Raw genomic sequence first — 18796 nt, 5'->3', positions numbered from 1 at the left:
AGGGAAGAAAAAGCCGAGGTGTTAAGGACAAAATCGCAGCCCCTGACTGACCAGGAGAGGGCTGGCCTTTCACTGGAAATGGCCTTCTGTCAGAGAAGCACCTTACAGATCTGGAATGCCGCTTAGAAAGGGAAATATAAATGTGGAGGAACTTATTCTGTAAGTGAGCAGCTAGAATCCACAGACATGCTCACTGTTAGAAATGAGTCAGCACCACATGAACACGTGCCTTTTTCAAAAGGCAGAAAGTATTTCCTTTACATGTTCACTTAGTAAGGACTCCTTGAGCACCTACTGGGGACGTACCCCAAGTTTGCCGCTGCTCAGTTCACACCTGTCCTCTCTTCCTGAGCTCAGCAAACACTGAGCAAGTGTCAAGGCCACACTGGGCCCTAGGGATACAAATAAGACAGAGGGCTGAGTTAACTGGATTCACCCTTTTGGAGGGAGCTGCAGCGCCACATGAAAAGTACTGGAAAGATAGTTTGGAGGAATAGCAGACCGTCCCTTTGGGGTCGGACCTGAAGTCCTATCTGTGCACTGTCGATTGCCAGGACAGCAACCTCACTGAACCCATTTCCTCATGTGGAAATAGTATAGCAGTACTTAACTGTGCAGAGGAAAGCGAGTAAAGCTCACAGTAGGTGCTCAGTCAATGGTGACTACTGTAAGAGTACAGATAGGCCGTGAGTGCACGAAGGCCATGAGCGTGCAAAAGGGATTTCCAGCAGAGAGGAGAATGCCACCTCATGCATCCTGGAAATTATGATACGAGCTGAGGCCTAAACAATGAGTAGGAATTAAAGACAGCTGAAGTGTGGTCAAGGACGCTCCAGGCCGAGGAAGTGGCACGTGTGAAAATGAGAGGGCTCTGTTTGTGGCCAGTCTCCCCATGGCTGCAGCTAGAAGATTAGCAGATGAGATGGTAGAGGCTGTCAGGGTCCAGCTTATGAAGGACATTGTGTAAGGATTTGGGGTCTTTATCGCCAGTTATAGAAAGCCAAGGAAGGATCTTAAGCAAGGATAGGATGTGGTGGAAATTATGTTTTAGGAAGATCGAAGATGCTCCTGGCAGCAGTGTAGCAAATGAATAAAAGAGTGGATCAAGGGACTTCCCTGGCGGTCCAGCGGTTAAGACTCCGAGCTTCCACGGCAGGGGACACAGGCTCCAACCCTGGTTGGAGGAGCTAAGATCCCGCATGCCGCGTGGTACGGCCAAAAAAAAGGGGGGGGTGTATTAAGTGGAGAGAATCCAGTGGGAAGATATTGAAGTAAACCAAGTGATGAAGCCGTGAGAGCTTGGAATGAGTGAAATGAGCAGCAATGGATTGGACAGAGTAAAGAAGTGAAACCTTTAGAACTTTGTAACCTATCAGATGTATCGTAAGGGGCCATTGTGGGGGGAAAGGCAGTGTAGAGAGGAGTGTTAGGACGACACGGACTCCTAGGTAGGACAGCTGGTAAATGGTTGTGTTATTCACTCCAGGAGTACAGGAGATGGGGCAGGTCTGGAGTAAATTTGGGAGTTTTATTGTTTTATAACAGCCTTATTGAGATTGAATTCACATCAACACACTCATTTAAAGTGTACAGTTCAATGGGTTTTAATATATACAGAGTTTTACAACTATCCCCACTGTCTAATTCCAGAACATTTTCATCATTCCGAAAAGAAGCCCTTATATATCCATTTACCTCCAACTTCCCCAGCCCTAGGCCACCACTAATCTACTTTCCATTTCTACAGATTATCTTCTTTTGGACATTTCATATAAATGGGTTACAAGATGTAACTTTTTGTTACCGGCTTCTTTCACTTAGCATAATGTTTCCAAGGTTCATAATTTGGGAGTTTTTACTCATTCAATAGGTATTTCTTTAATTCTTTTTTTTTTTTTTCCTGGCCGCGCTGCGGCTTGTGGGATCTTAGTTCCCCGACCAGAGATTGCACCCATGCCCTCAGTAGTGAAAGCACAGAGTCCTAACCACTGGACCACAAGGGAATTCCCACAATAGGTATTTCTTGAGGTTTACTGCATGTCAGGCAGTGTAGCTAGCTATACATCGGTGAATGAAATAGACAACGCCTCTGCTGTTATGGAACTCTCATTTTAATAGTTAGAAAAGCCATAAAGAAGTAGATACAATAACTTCATGTAGTTTTAAGTGTTATTATAGAATGTTGTGAAGGGCAGATGAGGGGATGACAGTTGAACTGAGACCCAGATGATACACAGGAGCCAATTATGTCAATATCTGAGGGCAGAACATTCCAGAAAGAAAGAAGAGCAAGGGCAAAGGACCTGAGGTGCAAACTTGTTTGGCATATTTGAATATAAGGTGCCTGTGGATGTCCCAGGAGAGATACCCAAGCTAGGTGACTGACTGTTCGAGGTCTGGAATTCAGGAGGACAATCTGGCTACCAATACAAATTTGGAAGTCCTCAGCATGTTAAAAATGTGAGAGTTGGGCTTCCCTGGTGGCGCAGTGGTCGAGAATCTGCCTGCCAATGCAGGGGACACGGGTTCGAGCCCTGGTCTGGGAGGATCCCACATGCCGCGGAGCGGCTAAGCCCGCGAGCCACAACTACTGAGCCTGTGCGTCTGGAGCCTGTGCTCCACAACAGGAGAGGTCGCAGCAGTGAGAGGCCCACGCACCGCGATGAAGAGTGGCCCCCGCTTGCCACAACTAGAGAAAGCCCTCGCACAGAAACGAAGACCCAACACAGCCAAAAATAAATAAATAAATAAATTTATAAAAAAAAAATGTGAGAGTGAAGATCAGGAAGACAGAAGACGACCAAGGAGAGAACCCTTGGAATAACAGCATCTGACGGATGAGCAGAGGCAGCTGAGCAAAGGAAACTAAGGCGGAAAACCAGTAGGACAGGATGAAAGCATGAAGTCAGAGCAGGAGGGATGACGTGCTGCCGGGAGAACAGTGAGATGAGAACTGAAAGAGGGGCTTTTTGCACTTAGCAACAAAGAGCTGTTCTGCAGGGAGTGTTTCCGAAGAACGGTTGGTAAAAAGCCAGATTGCAGTGAATTGAGTGAGTGGAGGTGAGGAAATAGAGGCAGAGAGTGTACGCAGCTTTTAGGATGCGGGCAGGGAGACTAAAGGAGATTAGAATTAAGGGATTTTCATTTGGGGATGAGCGTGACTGTGGCATGTTTAAATGCGGTTGGTGAGGGAAAAGCCAATGATGTAGCAGGCAGGGGTCAGTTCCTCAGAAGGAGAGAGTGTGCACAGTGTAGAACCATGGTGAAAGGATTAGCCTTAGAGAAAGAGGTCTGTTCTCCATTACAGGAGAAATGGAAGGAGAGAAAGATGCGGGTGGGTTGGTAAGTTGAGGAAATAGACAGCTGAACTGTACAATTTTTTGATGCAGAGAAAGCCATGCCTCGAGTGAAGAGTTATCATAGAGGGTTGGAAAATTTAGGAACGGGGAGAAAGGTTGAAATAGTTGCCACACTAACTGTAGGAGAAAACTGAGTTAGGGACACTTAAGAGGGAGCGCAGGGGGCCAGTTCAAGTGGAAGGCCAGGAATTCACAGCAGCTCTGTGGTGGTCTGATTGTCTTTGTCCTGCTCTGAAGTAGGATCTCAGTTTGAGGATGCATCCATCTCATGTCTGTCTCCTAGTAGCCTATGCGTTCCTTGAGCTCAGGGTCTTGGTATTAGGCCTTTCCATATTCTAGACACTTAATACAGTGCTTGGCAAATAGAAGCTGCCAGTGGTTAGGACTCTGTGCTTCCACTGCCGTGGCCCCGGGTCCAATCCCTGGTCAGGGAACTAAGATCCTGAAAGCCTCACAGTGCAGCCACACACACACGCACACAAAAAGCTGCTTGATCTTGAATGAGTGGGTGAATCATGAGCTAGAATGGGTGGGGAGAGGCAGTCAGAGAAGGGGAGGGGTTGGAAAAGCAGGCGAAGGTTAACTTAAAGTCTTGCGGGAATTGGAAAGTAAGGCTGTTTCATTAATTTAAGAAGAAAGGAAATTAGTTTGAAGTACTTGGTATCAAATATACTGAAACAACAGAAAGTAAAAGGAAAAGGGAATGAGATTCACAGGTATGAATAAGATAAGTCTATTTAAATTTAAGCTATTTGGTAAATGCATATTTTCATCTTAAAGAAAATGAAAGAATTTTAAAGTGCTGATGGGTTTTTACTTAAGTACTAATTCAAAAGTCTTATTAAATAATCTGAATCACTGCTAGTTTACACGTTGAGTACATCACAGTTTAACCGTAACATTCAGAAGGTTGGATTTAACCTTTGGGCTTCTCAGATCTATACCAGCTTCTCTCACAATTTTAACAACCGAAAGATCCTTGAACTCCCAAAGGTCACTTTTCATCTTTTCCCACATTGACGCTGTTCTTTGCTATCTTTGTAACTTTGTGGAACTTCTATCTGCCTCAAGTGAGTGCTGGCATCAGATGGAACATAGTTTAAGTTGTAAAAGAGTTTGAATTTATTGGGCTTTATTTTGATTGTTTTTCAGTCATTTTTATTTCTTCCTTTGAATGTTTACAGTGGAGCTGGGCAAGAAGTGGGAAGATCATGTATTATTCTGGAGTTCAAAGGAAGAAAAATAATGGTAATTATTATTTTGTAGTCCGGTTAACAGTATGTTCCTGTCTGCCTCGGGTGCTAGGTCTTTTCTAGTTTGGTAATTTTTTCTAGTTCAGTAGTTATCTGTTTAGCTCCCAGAATAATGTCATAGTTGGTATAGGTCATCTATGTAAAATGTTAATGTGGAAAACTAGTGCACCTTCCACTTAGTAATTTGACAAAACATGAAGTAAACTGAGAAAATACATTCTAAGATTGTAAAATTGTCAACTGGATCTCCTGATCTTTTGTATCTTCAAAGTCCCTCTTCCGTTCCTGAAGGTGTGGCCAACCTAACTGCCCCACCCCCAGTGGGAGACCCCAAGAAACTGGCCACCTGAACACATGCAGAGCTCCAGCCGCCCCCGTGCAGTGTGACAGTAGGGCCCTGGTCTGGCAGCTTAGGTACCCAAGTTAGCACTAGGACACCTGGCCTTGGGCAAGTCAGTCTCTCCTCTCAGCCCATTTCCTTGACTGAGAGGTGGAGGGACTAGAAGAGATGGTCTCTGTGGTCCTCGTTAGGAAGGCGGTGCAGTGGCTTATCGTGGTCTTTTGGTCCCATTCCTCTGTTTCTCCCACTCTTAAAAGAACGGGCGTATGGCAGACACAGTCGTCTCTTTAGTCATTTATTGTATTAATTGATAGGATATGACCAAAATGAGGATATAACCCATTAATGACTGACTCTTCAGATTTTGCCTTCTAATACTTGAATTGCCCTGATCAGGGAAGTTTCCAGTTTCTAATCATTGTCTTCTCACAATAGTCGCATCTGGTAGTAGCGAATCTATAAACTTTAAAAATGTTCACCATTTCTGATATTAAAGTTCTTGAAAAAGAGTTCATTCATTGTTATAGTGCCTACAAAAAGTAGCTGGAAAGAAGATGTCTTGAGTTTGTGTCCTGTGACTCTAAATGTGAGCTACAGTTAAATTTGTTTGGAAAGTTAGAGTTAATGGCGTATTTGCCCATTTAATAAGAGTTGCCTTCCAAATGCTTCCCACATGTATAGAGTCCATCCTGATTATGTATGGTGTGATGGATCAGTTATAATTATTGTCTATTTGTTGAATGAATTTCAATATAATGTGGAGGAGATTATGATCTTTTTTTCTGTTTCTTTCAGTTGGACTGTGGGATCCACCCAGGCCTAGAAGGAATGGATGCTCTTCCTTACATCGATTTAATTGACCCAGCTGAGATTGATCTCCTCCTAATTAGTCAGTAAGGTTTTTTTCTTTATTAAGGACACTGTTTTTCAAGGACTTTTACTGTAAAGATCATTCTTTGCCAGATTTTAAGATTCTGGTGTTTTAAGAGTATTTTGTACTAGGAATTATACTGCAGACATCTAAGTCTAAGACAACACACCATGTCATCCTCACAGGTGAGAGAAGGTTACTATGAAAAACTTACTTTCCCATCTCTAGAGTGAGAAGAAGGTAACATATGCCTTGGATCCTTGTGAAACTTACGACCAAGAAAGCTCTTTTGCAGAATATCTCCTGAGGCCACTGTGTTGGCACATTGTTCTGGGGGAACTTCACATATAAACAGTGACATGTTTCAACTTTATACCACTAAAGCACTTGTTATAATTTTAGCTGTTGAAAATAGGTTTGGCTACATTTTGATGTTTAAAATATACTTTTAATATCCTTTTCTTACACTAGAACTAGATGCATTATTCCTTCCTTCTGCACATACCTATCCTTGGTGTTCTGAAAGTATCAGTATGTAATTGTTGCATAGAACTTTTCTGTACAGTGAGTTTTATTACATAAAATACATGATGGATAATATTTTAAGAACTGACAGAAGCCCTTTGTTTCTTTTTAAGTTTCCATTTGGATCACTGTGGAGCTTTGCCCTGGTTTCTACAGAAGACAAGTTTCAAAGGAAGAACGTTTATGACTCATGCCACAAAAGCTATTTATAGATGGCTTCTTTCAGACTATGTCAAAGTAAGGTAAATTGCTTTTTTAGATTTATACATGCCCTTGTTTCTACACAATACATACGGTTCAAGATATAGACCATTTTGTGTTTGAAATGAGATGTTTTCTTTCTGTTCACAAGGCTGTCATTAATTTAGTCATTCATCATAACAACTCATCAAATACCTGTTGTGTCCCCAACAAACACCTCCTTGGCCTTAAAGTCTTTATGTAGTTTTTGCATCCTTTTAAATCTTTGTAATGTAGTTGAGTTATAAGGTATGATAGCAATATTCTATAAATAGAATTGCATAATTTTATTAAAATTTAAAACAAAATACATTTTACAATGATGTATACTGAAATCTTTTTTTGGATGATTTGATCTAAGCAAATTGCCTATCTTAAGTGAAAAAGTTCTCTGGGGAAGTTTTTTCCAGTTGCAAGAGGAAAATCTACTCCTTTACCAGAAAGTTTGAAGCATTTTTATGATACCTATAGCACAGATGATTAGCCTTCAGAAGTTTACTGTTTAATATGTATATTCAAAGGGTAGCTAAGATGCGATTTGTTATTCTTCTATATAAATACAGAAGAATGGAACAGTTATCCTTAGTAATAATTCCACTGGTTAACACTTAAAGAATCCTTACCATGTGCCAGGCACAGCCCTCAGTTCTTAATATATGTTAACTCATTTAATCTTCATATCAACCTCATGATGTAGGTTCTGTCCTGAATCTCATTTTACAGATGATGAGACTGAGGCACAGAGAGGTTAGGTAATTTGCCTGTGATGGTCACAGTAAGAGACAAAGCTGGGATTTGGACCCGAGCAATCTGGCTCCAGAGTGTGTGTCCTTAACCCCTACTCTCTTGCTTTTTTGGAAGTACGTTAGCATAATTTTCAGGAGAACACTTACGTTAGACTTTCTAGAGAAATCTTTTCACATCCTGGAGTGAAAAACTCTGCATGGTTCAATGTATGTGAGTGAGTTTATCTCACAAGAGTGTTGGGGCAGGAAGAAAGGTTGAGAAGTACTAGCCTAAAGAGTACTTTGCCTTAATTTACTGTTTGTGCTTTGCTTAAAATCGTGCTTTATAGCTACACACACTGAACATTTTTATTATAATAGAGTAAAAAAATACACAAAAGGTCCAAGAGATACTAAATAGCATAATATGTACAATATAATTTTAAGAAATACGTGGATATGTCATCCATAGATAATTTCTTTGAGTTCAAAGACTTGTAAAATCTTACCGTTAATTTTTGTTGTTGTTGGCATCTTTAAAAATTTAGTAATATATCAGCAGACGACATGCTGTATACTGAGACAGATTTGGAAGAGAGCATGGACAAAATTGAAACCATCAACTTTCATGAAGTGAAGGAAGTTGCAGGAATCAAGTTTTGGTGTTACCACGCAGGCCATGTCCTGGGAGCTGCCATGTTCATGATTGAGATCGCGGGCGTGAAGGTACGCTCTAGGTCGGGAATTTCCTGCTCACAAGAAATCAGTGCAGGGCTTCAAAGAATATTCCCTAAGACTAGCAAAGTGTCAAAACACTGAAACATAAGATAAAATTAAGTTGATACTTTTTCCTTGTAAATAGCATAGTTCATACCCCTATGATAATACTTCTCTAATCATGATTAAGAAAAGAGAACAATAAGCATCTCAATAAAGTCCCCTCATGTTACCGTAGGATTAATTCCTTTTCAGTGTCCCTTAGAAAACTGAAAGCTATTTAGGGAAGAGCCTTCTTTGTGGCTGCATCCATTTAACATTGAAATACGTTTTGGCATTCATGTCCTCTTGATGTTCTGGGATTCACATATAAACCCCTAAAGAGGGTAGACTGCGTGAGTGAAGGAGGTTAATCAGAAAGGATCTTCTCCTTCAACCCGGCAAAAATCTAACTACAGCCGGTGGGTCACATCCACCCAAATATTTTCAGAAATAAAGTTTTTTTGGAACTCAAAAAAAAAAAAAAAAAAAAAAGGATCTTCCCAGCCATCTTTGATGAAAAAGATTGATGGAAGTCTTGAAAAACTTGAGAAAGGGCTTCCGTGGTGGCGCAGTGGTTGAGAGTCCGCCTGCCAATGCAGGGGACGCGGGTTCGTGCCCCAGTCCGGGAGGATCCCACATGCTGCGGAGTGGCTGGGCCCGTAAGTCATGGCCACTGAGCCTGCGTGTCCGGAGCCTGTGCTCTGCAACGGGAGAGGCCACAACAGTGAGAGGCCCGTGTACCACCAAAAAAAAAAAAAAAAAAAACTTGAGAAAAATGTAGGTCGACTAAAGGATTTCAGGACTCACTTGTGCACCAGTTCTCAACTCTGGCTGCACATTAGAATCACTTAGGGAGCCTTCTAAAATACCGGTGAAGGACTTCCCTGGTGGTGCGGTACTTAAGAATCCGCCTGCCAATGCAGGGGGCACAGGTTCCATCCCTGGTCCGTGAAGATCCCACGTGCCGCAGAGCAACTAAGCCCGTGTGCCACAACTGCTGAGCCTGCGCTCTAAAGCCCGTGAGCTACAGCTAGAGTCCACATACCGCAACTACTGAAGCCCGTCCACCTAGAGCCTGTGCTCCGCAACAAGAGAAGCCACCGCAATGAGAAGCCTGCACACCGCAACGAAGAGTAGCCCCTGCTCCCCGCAACTAGGGAAAGCCACGCACAGCAATGAAGATCCAGCGCAGCCAAAAATAAATAAAATTTTACAGAAATAAAATTAAAAAATAAAATACCAGTGAATCTGAGAGAATGACCTTGGCCTTTTATTTTTAAGTTCTCTGGGTGATTTTTTTTTTGGCCGCATGGCAAGGCTTGTGAGATCTTAGTTCCCCGACCAGGGATTGAACCCGGGCCCTCAGCAGTGAAAGCGTGCAGTTCTAACCACTGGACTGCCAGGGAGTTCCCGCTAGGTGATTCTTATGTGCAGCCAGAGTTGGGAACCAGTGCTATAGTGTAATAGTGTTCTAAATTTTTTGTAGCTGCTCATTGTTTGAAATTTTTACACAGTGACTTGTACTGCGTACTGCTAAACCATTTATTCTTGCCGCTTGCTCAAAAGCACATAAAATAAGCAGAAAATAGCACAAATGCAAATCTAAAGTCGCATTTCAAATTTGATGAAATTTGTTGGAGATAGGATTTTATCTTCTATCTAGATAGGTTTTCCATATACCTCAGTAGATTTCTTTCCTCATCATCATGACCTTTTTCTCTAAGATATTGAGAATATGTCTCAAGTTCATTAATATAGAGGTTATCTTTGTGGGCTGATTCTTGGAATATATTATTCCCATTAGTTAGATTTAATAAATGAAACACTGGATGGTTTATGACTGAATTACTTTACACATTTTGAATTAGACACAAGCACTGCATCTAAATTCATCAGTTATAGACCTTTTTTTTCTATTGAACCTCACTTTCAAGAATTTATGAGCGGAACTATTTACAATAGGCAGGACATGGAAGCAACCTAAGTGTTCCATTGACAGATGAATGGATAAAGAAGATGTGGCACATATATACAATGGAATATTACTCAGCCATAAAAAGAAGCGAAATTCAGTTATCTGTAGTGAGGTGGATGGATCTAGAGTCTGTCATACAGAGTGAAGTAAGAGAAAAACAAAAACCGTATGCTAACACATATATATGGAATCTTAAAAAAAAATTATTCCGATGAACCTAGGGACAGGACAGGAATACAGACACAGACACAGGGAATGGACTTGAGGACACGGGGAGGGGGAACGGTAAGCTGGGACGAAGTGAGAGAGTGGCATGGACATATATACACTACCAAATGTAAAATAGAGAGCTAGTGGGAAGCAGCTGCATAGCACAGGGAGATCAGCTCAGTGCCTTGTGACCACCTAGAGGGGTAGGATAGGGAGGGTGGGAGGGAGACGCAAGAGGGAAGAGATATGGGGATATATGTATATGTATAGCTGATTCACTTTGTTATAAAGCAGAAACTTAACATACCATTGTAAAGCAATTATACTCCAATAAAGATGTTAAAAAATTAAACTTTGGCAAGAAGTGGCAAAAAAATAAAAACAAAGTGATCAGGGAAGCTGGTAGACTTATGAGTAATTTTGTAATTGGTTTTACTTGAATGATCTGTTAGAAATGGCATGAAACTCCCATTACTTTCAGAATGTGAAGACTAGTGGTAGAAGTGTAACACGGAGAGGATCTGAAGATATTGAAAGTAAAATGGAACTCAGTAATTGTCCTTTTAGGTATTAATGGAGTATAAAGTCTTTTGACCAATAAAAAGAAGAAATACTGCTGAGAGAAATTAAAGAAGACCTAAATAAATAGGTCTCTGAATTGGATGATCTCTACTTTCCTGTTCAGTGGATTGAAGCTACTCAAGAAGTACTTAGCAATTGCTTTTAAAAGATATCAGTTTGGGACCTCCCTGGTGGTCCAGTGGTAAAGAATCTGCCTTACAATGCAGGGGACACGGGTTTGATCCCTGGTCCGGGAAGATCCCACGTGCCGCGGAGCAACTAAGCCCGTGTGCCACAACTACTGAGCCTGTGCTCTGGAGCCCATGAGCCACAACTACTGAGCCCACATGCTGCGACTACTGAAGCCTGCGCGCCTAGAGCCCACGCCCCGCAACAAGAGAAGCCACCGCAGTGAGGAGCCTGCTGCGCACCGCAAAGAAGAGTAGCCCCCGCTCTCTGCAACTAGAGAAAGCCCGCGTGCAGCAACAAAGACCCAACACAGCCAAAAATAAATAAAAGAATTTATGAGCTAAAGATAGTAGGAAAACGAAGCCTTCCAAAATCCTAACTTCCTGGCTTTATCTTTTTCACAGCTTTTGTACACAGGTGATTTCTCAAGGCAAGAAGATAGACACTTAATGGCAGCTGAAATTCCTAATATTAAACCTGATATTCTTATCATTGTAAGTATTAGTGCCCTGTATTGTAATTAGTGTAATGTAAGCAGAATTTTTCTAATGGGAAAAAATATGATCTCATTTTCATAATATGTGATCAGATATAAATGTGTCTGGTTTTTTAGTATAAAAATTCATTTTGGGGCCTCTCTTTGTAGTGCAGCTCCACTTTCTTGCTGTTAAATACATTAACTCTAGTCTAATATCAGAGATGATATGCTGTCCCCTGAATATTCTTGTCTAGGTTGATTACCTCAAATTTCTCGAGTATCTTAAAGGTTGTGTAGAATGGCACGGCCCCACTGTCTTTGCCATGGTAACTGTCTTTTGGCCTGTCGCACCTGCTAACTTTATGTGTATGCTCTACCTGCCTACTAGGTTACGAGTCTCAGAAAAATTTTAAAAATATTAACTGTACACGGAAGCTTTGGTGGAGAGGGGGTGATTGGTGAGGGGCAAATTAATAAGTGGGCATTGGGCCTATGGTTTATATAAGAATATCAAGGATAGTTAGTTCAAGGTAGAAGAGCTGTCTGTTTCTCCCTCACCACCTATGGCATCCCCCAGCTGCCCAAGAGTGAGGGACTGGTGTGTGTTGCTGTCCATGTGCAGTGTGTCATGAGCAAATTCAGTTGGCTCAGCTCACGGTATACTTGGCATATAAACTGACCTTAAATTGAAGTTTTTTTTAAAGCCTCAGGAATAAGAGTTATTTTCATTATCTCTGGTACTGTAGAGCAGTGCTTCTCAAATTTCAATGTGCTTATGAATCATCTGGTGATGCTGTTAAAATACAGATTATGATTGTGGCTGGGCTGGGGCCTGAGATTCAGCACTTCGAATAAGCTCTTGGGGATGCCAGCGCTGCTGGTCAGTGCACCACACAGAGTAAGGTCTAGGGGATATTCTTAAACAAAACTATAAGAAACAGAATCTATTTCTGATTTATAAGCTTTGACTTATCAGGGGTGGGAGACATATCCTTTTCCCCAGCCATGGAAAGCAAAACGCTTTAAAAGAAAAAAAAGGCATCGCAAAATTATCTTGAGCAGGGAATATACATTTCTGGACTATTTCCTGATTCCATTTTCTAACAAGTTCTTATTACTTAGATGTGAATTCTAACTTCTGTATCTGTTCTTCTTTCCAGCTGGTGTTCTGACAATACATGTTCAAGTAAATGGCATATTAATAGAGAAATAGGTCACTTTGCTTCTGCATTTCATTGATGTTTAACTTGTGTATTCTTTGAGTTATCAACCTTGGTCTCAACACTTCTGATATGTTCTTTAGGAATCTACTTACGGAACCCATATCCACGAGAAGCGAGAAGAGCGAGAGGCAAGGTTCTGTAACACTGTTCACGATATTGTGAACCGAGGGGGCAGAGGTCTCATTCCTGTCTTCGCTCTGGGAAGGGCTCAGGAGCTTCTCTTGATTTTAGGTAGGCCTTTTCCTTTTTATTGGGAGAGTCTCAAAATCGTACAGTGCGGGCTTCCCTGGTGGCGCAGTGGTTGGGAGTCCGCCTGCCGATGCAGGGGACACGGGTTCGTGCCCCGGTCCGGGAAGATCCCACATGCCGCGGAGCGGCTGGGCCCGTGAGCCATGGCCGCTGAGCCTGCGCGTCCGGAGCCTGTGCTCCACAACGGGAGAGGCCACAACAGTGAGAGGCCCACGTACCGCGAAAAAAAAAAATCTTACAGTGCAGTTATATCAAGATAGTTGCATGTCCTTGGATAGGTCATTCTACCCTTTGGGGCTGCAGTTTCTGTATTTAAGAATAGGGACTTGGTGCCAGAAAGAGCCCAGAGCAATGGTGAGTCTCATACAGTGCTACTGGAATATGAATCGTGTACCATCAGCATCAGAAGTCTTAAAAATATGCTACCCTTTGACCCAGCAGTTCAACTTCTGGGAAATAAATACACAGAAAATTTTGTAAGTAAGACAATTCATAATTCTAAACATTTTTAAGTAAATATTATGTTAGTAAATATATTGTAGGAAAAAATCACGTTTCAGATGAGTCATTACATATTTTTATGTAACATATTAAGTGGACCAAAAAAATAGGGTCCAAAACTGTGAACGCTGATCCTAGTTAGGTAAAAAACACACAAATGACTGGAAAGACATTTAAAGATACCCAGATGTTAAATCTGGATAGTGAGAAAGTGGATGATTTCTTTTTCATTTTCTGCTTTTCTCCGTTTTCCAAATACTTCAATGAGCATGTGTAACTTTTTGTAATAAGAGAAACAGTGGGTGTCACTTTTTGTGTATATTTGTATTTAATGACCCTTTTTAACATTCTGTGATTATTTTCTGGGGAATACACTCTTCTTAAAGAATGACTGATAAGTGCCTCGTACGTATATAGCTTCAATGTGAAGAACTAGAAATGATCTTGAGCTCTTACTCTCAGTTCTTCTGTCTGTACAATGACAGGGATAAATACTATCCCTGTTACACTGAAAAGGGAAACAAGGGAAAAAGAATAAATGACCTCAGATCAAAAGCAAATCCGAGAGAGACAGGACTTAGTAGAAGCTAAATATTCTAAAGCCTAAGCCAGTCCGTTTTCTCTTGGTTCTTCTTTCAAACTGCAGGTCACATTTGTCCTTATAGAAGTCTTGAAATGAAAAGTCTCCATAACAAAGTAATCTGAGGAGCAGAAGAAATTAAGAGAGTGAAACCATGTTGTCACCATCAAATTGGGTTGCCAGATCTAGCAAATAAACATACAGGACACCAGTTGAATTTTAATTTCAGATAAATAATAATATTTTAGCCTAGGTATGTCAAATATTTAATATATATTATTATACTAAAAATCTTTTGTCTGAAATTCAAGTTTAATTGGGCGTTTGCTGTTTTTGTCTGACAACCCTACTATCAAGTATATTATGATTCCTTTTATGAACCAAGACTGCTCTATGCACTTGGTTGCTCCTTGTCCCTTAAATTCTCCTTGTAATGTGCTATAATAGAAGGAGGATAACTGTGCGAGCCACTGGTTTCAGATCTCACCTATGATCTAACCATATGACCCTGGGCAAGTTATTCAACTTTTTTTAACATTTAAAATTTTTTCTTAAAAATACACCAAAAAAATAGGAGACTGTGATGTGATCATGGGATGTAACATACTTTGCAAGGTATTTGAGAAATCATGAGAGTATATATGAAAACATGGATACCATTAAAAATTTTAATTACATCTAGAAGAACATGAACAATTAAACCAGAGGGCAAAGCAGGAAATGTATCTGTAATATGCATGACAGGAAAAGTCCCTGTCCTTATATAGAGTTTTCACTTATAAATCAAGTGGAAAAAGAACATTCCCACACTTTTCAACCTTTATTAGCCCCAGCTTCCTAATCTATAAGATGGAAATAAGTCTTCATGAATTTGTTTTGAAAATAGGAATAATATATGTAAATTGCATACTAGACATTTAATAAATTTCCTAAATGCAGGTGTACCTAGTAGAATGAATGATGTCTTGGCCATACTACCTTCATAATATTTTGGGATTTAATGAGGATTTTCAATGAAAACAAGCCTTCTTTTGAAGGTATGTTGCCCACTGTTTTCAATAATTATCAGAAACTGGTTAACAGTTTTCTAAAAATATAGGCACACAGTAATGTGACATTTTTGTGTTCAAAATCGGTTCTAACTCCTTTGGTGGTCCTGTCTTGTAATTAGTAAAGTCTAATTACAAAGTGTCTAATATCAGTAAGTCTATATGAAATATTAATCAAACATTTTTATTTAAAACCATCACAGAATTTAGTGTCTCTCTGGAGTAGTAAGTTATGGTCTGTTATTCAGCATAAACTCCTACCGAATTATTTTTAAAAGCCTCCACGTTTGGGACTATGATCACAACATTCTTTTTAGGTCATGCGTTAATACTTAGAAATAGGTTTTGTGAGAGGACTACCTACGGACTGGGAGAAAATATTTGCAAATGATGCGAATGACAAGGGCTTAATTTCCAAAATATACAGACAGCTCATGCAAATCAATATCAAAAAAACCAACAACCCAACCCGATCAAAAAATGGGCAGAAGACCTAAATAATTCCTCCAAAGAAGACATACAGATGGCCAATAGGCATATGAAAAGATGCTCAACATTGCTAAATTATTAGAGAAATGCAAATCAAAATTACAATGAGGTATCAACTCACACAGGTCAGAATGGCCATCATCAAAAAGTCTACAAATAAATGCTGGAGACAATGTGGAGAAAAGGGAACCCTGCTTCACTGTTGGTGGGAATGTAAATTGATGCAGCCACTATGGAGAACAGTATGGAAGTTCCTTAAAAAACTAAAAATGGAGTTACCATATGATCCAGCAATCCCACTTCTGGACATATGTCTGGAGAAAACTCTAATTCTAAAAGATACACGCGCCCCAGTGTTCATAGCAGCACTATTTATAATAGGCAAGACATGGAAGCAACCTAAATGTCCATTGACAGATGAATGGATAAAGAAGATGTGGTGTATACACACAGCCATAAAAAAAGAATGAAATATTGCCATTTGCAGCAACATGGATGGACCTAGAGATTATCATACTAAGTGCAGTCAGACAAAGACAAATATCATATGATATCACTTATATGTGGAATATGAAATATACAAATGAATTATTTCCAAAACAGAAACAAACAGAAAACAGACTTATGGTTACCAAAGGGGAAGAGTGGGGCGGGGGGATAACTTGGGAGTTCGGGACTAGCAGATACAAACTACTATATGTAAACTAGAGAAACAACAAGGTTCTACTGTATAGCATAGGGAACTGTATTCAATATCTTGTGATAAACTAGAATGGAAAATAATATGTATATATATGTATAACTGAAGCACTTTGCTGTACACCAGAAACTAACACAACATTCTAAATTAACTATACTCCAATTAAAAAAAACAGAAGGAAGGAAAGAAAGAAGTTCTTGTTTTATAAGTTTGAGTTAAGACCAGGCTAATTTTTCTTAACCTCTTTAAAATATAGCTATGTGCTTTATTTCTTGTCTGAATTTTAAAAAACTAATTGTACATGTCATTTATTATTTGAACTATTTGCTCCACCTAACAAAATATTTGTTTCTTGTCAAATCTCTCTAGATGAGTACTGGCAGAATCACCCAGAACTCCATGATATTCCAATATACTATGCATCGTCTTTGGCCAAGAAGTGTATGGCAGTGTACCAGACATATGTAAACGCCATGAATGACAAAATCCGCAAACAGATCAACATCAACAATCCCTTTGTTTTCAAACATATTAGTAACCTTAAGGTGAGTGCTTGTGAAGAAAGAAGGACAGATAATACTCAAGTAAGTCGTTAGTAGTAGGAGATGCCTGACGTTGATTCTGTGGCTGAATCCTTGCTGAAGTCTTACCTTTTCTGAAGCAGGCATCACTTTTCTGAGGGAAATCAAAAATTTAGCAACTGGCATTCTTTTTTGCTTAAACATATATTGCCACTTGTTCCAAGTCTCTGCATGTTCTCAATATTTACTGTTGCTAAATAACTTGGATTTCTCTGCTGTAGAAATAAGAAGCCCTGATGAGAAAAATATCTGTTACATATTTCTTCTGTTCCTACTCAAACCTAATTATCTTTTTCATTAGCACTGCAGATTCCATATATGAAAATTTTCATGTTTATATTTCTAGAGCATTCAGTAAAATCTGATTTCCTTTAATTTAAAAGACGTTTCGTTCGAACTAATGCTCTAATCCTAATAAACATAATACCCCAAATAATTCAAGTAATAAGTGGTCTTCCAGTTATCAATAGGCTCTGTTCATAAAGTATTATTTTTTAAGTTAATTGCTTAGGAATTAGAGCCAAGTTTTCCCTCAAAACAATGTTAAACTTTTTAGTTAGATTTTCTGGCCAGCTCAAAATATTGATGAAGTGTGCAAAGCCATTGTGAGTCTTTTGGAAATTCTTTCAGAGTTCTCTCTTGGGTGGATAGAAACCCATTTGACTCTTCCTTTTACTTTCTGCCTGCCTGCCTGCTAGGCACTGAAAATGGTCCTAATTGTCTTTTAGCTACTGTAGAAGGTTTTGAAGTCATTGTGAACTAATTGCTTTTTATCATTTTGTTTTCATTTCATTCCCAGCCTAAATCAACTGTTTAGGGACTTGGAAATTAGACTTAAAATGTTTACTAGTCTTGTCAAGGCCCTTCCAGTCGTGTGATTAACCTTTTTACCTCACTTTTCGGTATTCTTTACAAATAAGGAATGCTTTGTCAAACCTCGGTATTTAACATGCTTTTACCATTCCCTTTTCTTTCTCAGAGCATGGATCATTTTGATGACATTGGTCCCAGCGTTGTAATGGCCTCCCCAGGCATGATGCAGAGTGGCTTATCCAGAGAGCTCTTTGAAAGCTGGTGTACTGATAAGAGGAATGGCGTCATTATAGCGGGATACTGTGTAGAAGGGACGCTTGCCAAGGTCAGTCAGAGCCTGAGACCATCGTGTTCTTCCTAGTCAAGGCTGCAGAGGTGGCAGTATCCTCCCAGGTTTTTCCATTGAAGCAGTTCTTTAAATAGTGCAGGTTTTGATTTTTAAAAATGAGGATGGCAGTAGGCAGCTGGAGATGTTCTTATGGTTGAAGAATGAGGTCCTCAGGTGAGTGGCTGGCACATGAAAGTTGGAGACGCACTCATCTGGTTGCAGTAAGAAAGAAAAAATGGAAGGGAATCTATTTGAGACAAACACATGGATACCCTCATCTGATGAGAAAGAGGTTTACTAGTAAGTGTTCTCTTGATAAGCTGGAGAATGTGTTTGGGTTGATTGCCCATCTTACTCTTGATATAAGATGGTTGATATTAACTCTGAGGTATATAGACATTGATGTGGAAAACTTTAGAGAAAGTTTATGAATATTCCTGCATCACATTCTCTTATCTTTTATCGATAACTTCAATTTTATTTTTTAAAATATATTAGGATTCCCTACTTTAATCATTTTTATTACATTACCTTACTCTGTAAGTCACTTAGACAGTGTTGGCTGTGTATCTAAAATAGATTTCCAGAATAGAAATACATCTGTCCTTTATACAAATCCTCTTACCTGGAAAGTGACTTTTTAGAGCAGATAGTTCAGGACACAAGTGTACCTTTCTAATCATAAGTTATAATTTTCACTTCGAGGACCCCAGGTATATCGAATTTTTGTTAATCTGCTTACTTTCCTGATTAAATGCTTGATCGAGAAAAGAAGTATTTGATATTTGCTACGTCAAT

At 39.9% G+C, this 18796-nt stretch overlaps 1 protein-coding gene across 1 annotated transcript in view; it reads left to right on the top strand.

Moving 5' to 3' along the window:
* The window catches only part of CPSF3 (cleavage and polyadenylation specific factor 3), a 42880-nt gene that overhangs the window by 678 nt on the left and 23406 nt on the right, over positions 1 to 18796 (top strand). The window contains exons 2-9 of the mRNA XM_081253976.1: positions 4544 to 4607; positions 5748 to 5845; positions 6462 to 6590; positions 7862 to 8039; positions 11412 to 11501; positions 12789 to 12939; positions 16646 to 16821; positions 17837 to 17995. Coding sequence (XP_081110102.1) covers positions 4544 to 4607; positions 5748 to 5845; positions 6462 to 6590; positions 7862 to 8039; positions 11412 to 11501; positions 12789 to 12939; positions 16646 to 16821; positions 17837 to 17995 — 1045 coding nt within the window. The remainder of the gene's footprint in view (positions 1 to 4543; positions 4608 to 5747; positions 5846 to 6461; positions 6591 to 7861; positions 8040 to 11411; positions 11502 to 12788; positions 12940 to 16645; positions 16822 to 17836; positions 17996 to 18796) is intronic.

Source organism: Mesoplodon bidens, assembly GCF_964165515.1.
Source record: "Mesoplodon bidens genome assembly, chromosome: 14".
NCBI lineage: Eukaryota > Metazoa > Chordata > Mammalia > Artiodactyla > Ziphiidae > Mesoplodon > Mesoplodon bidens.
This window is presented reverse-complemented; position numbering and strand designations above follow the sequence as displayed.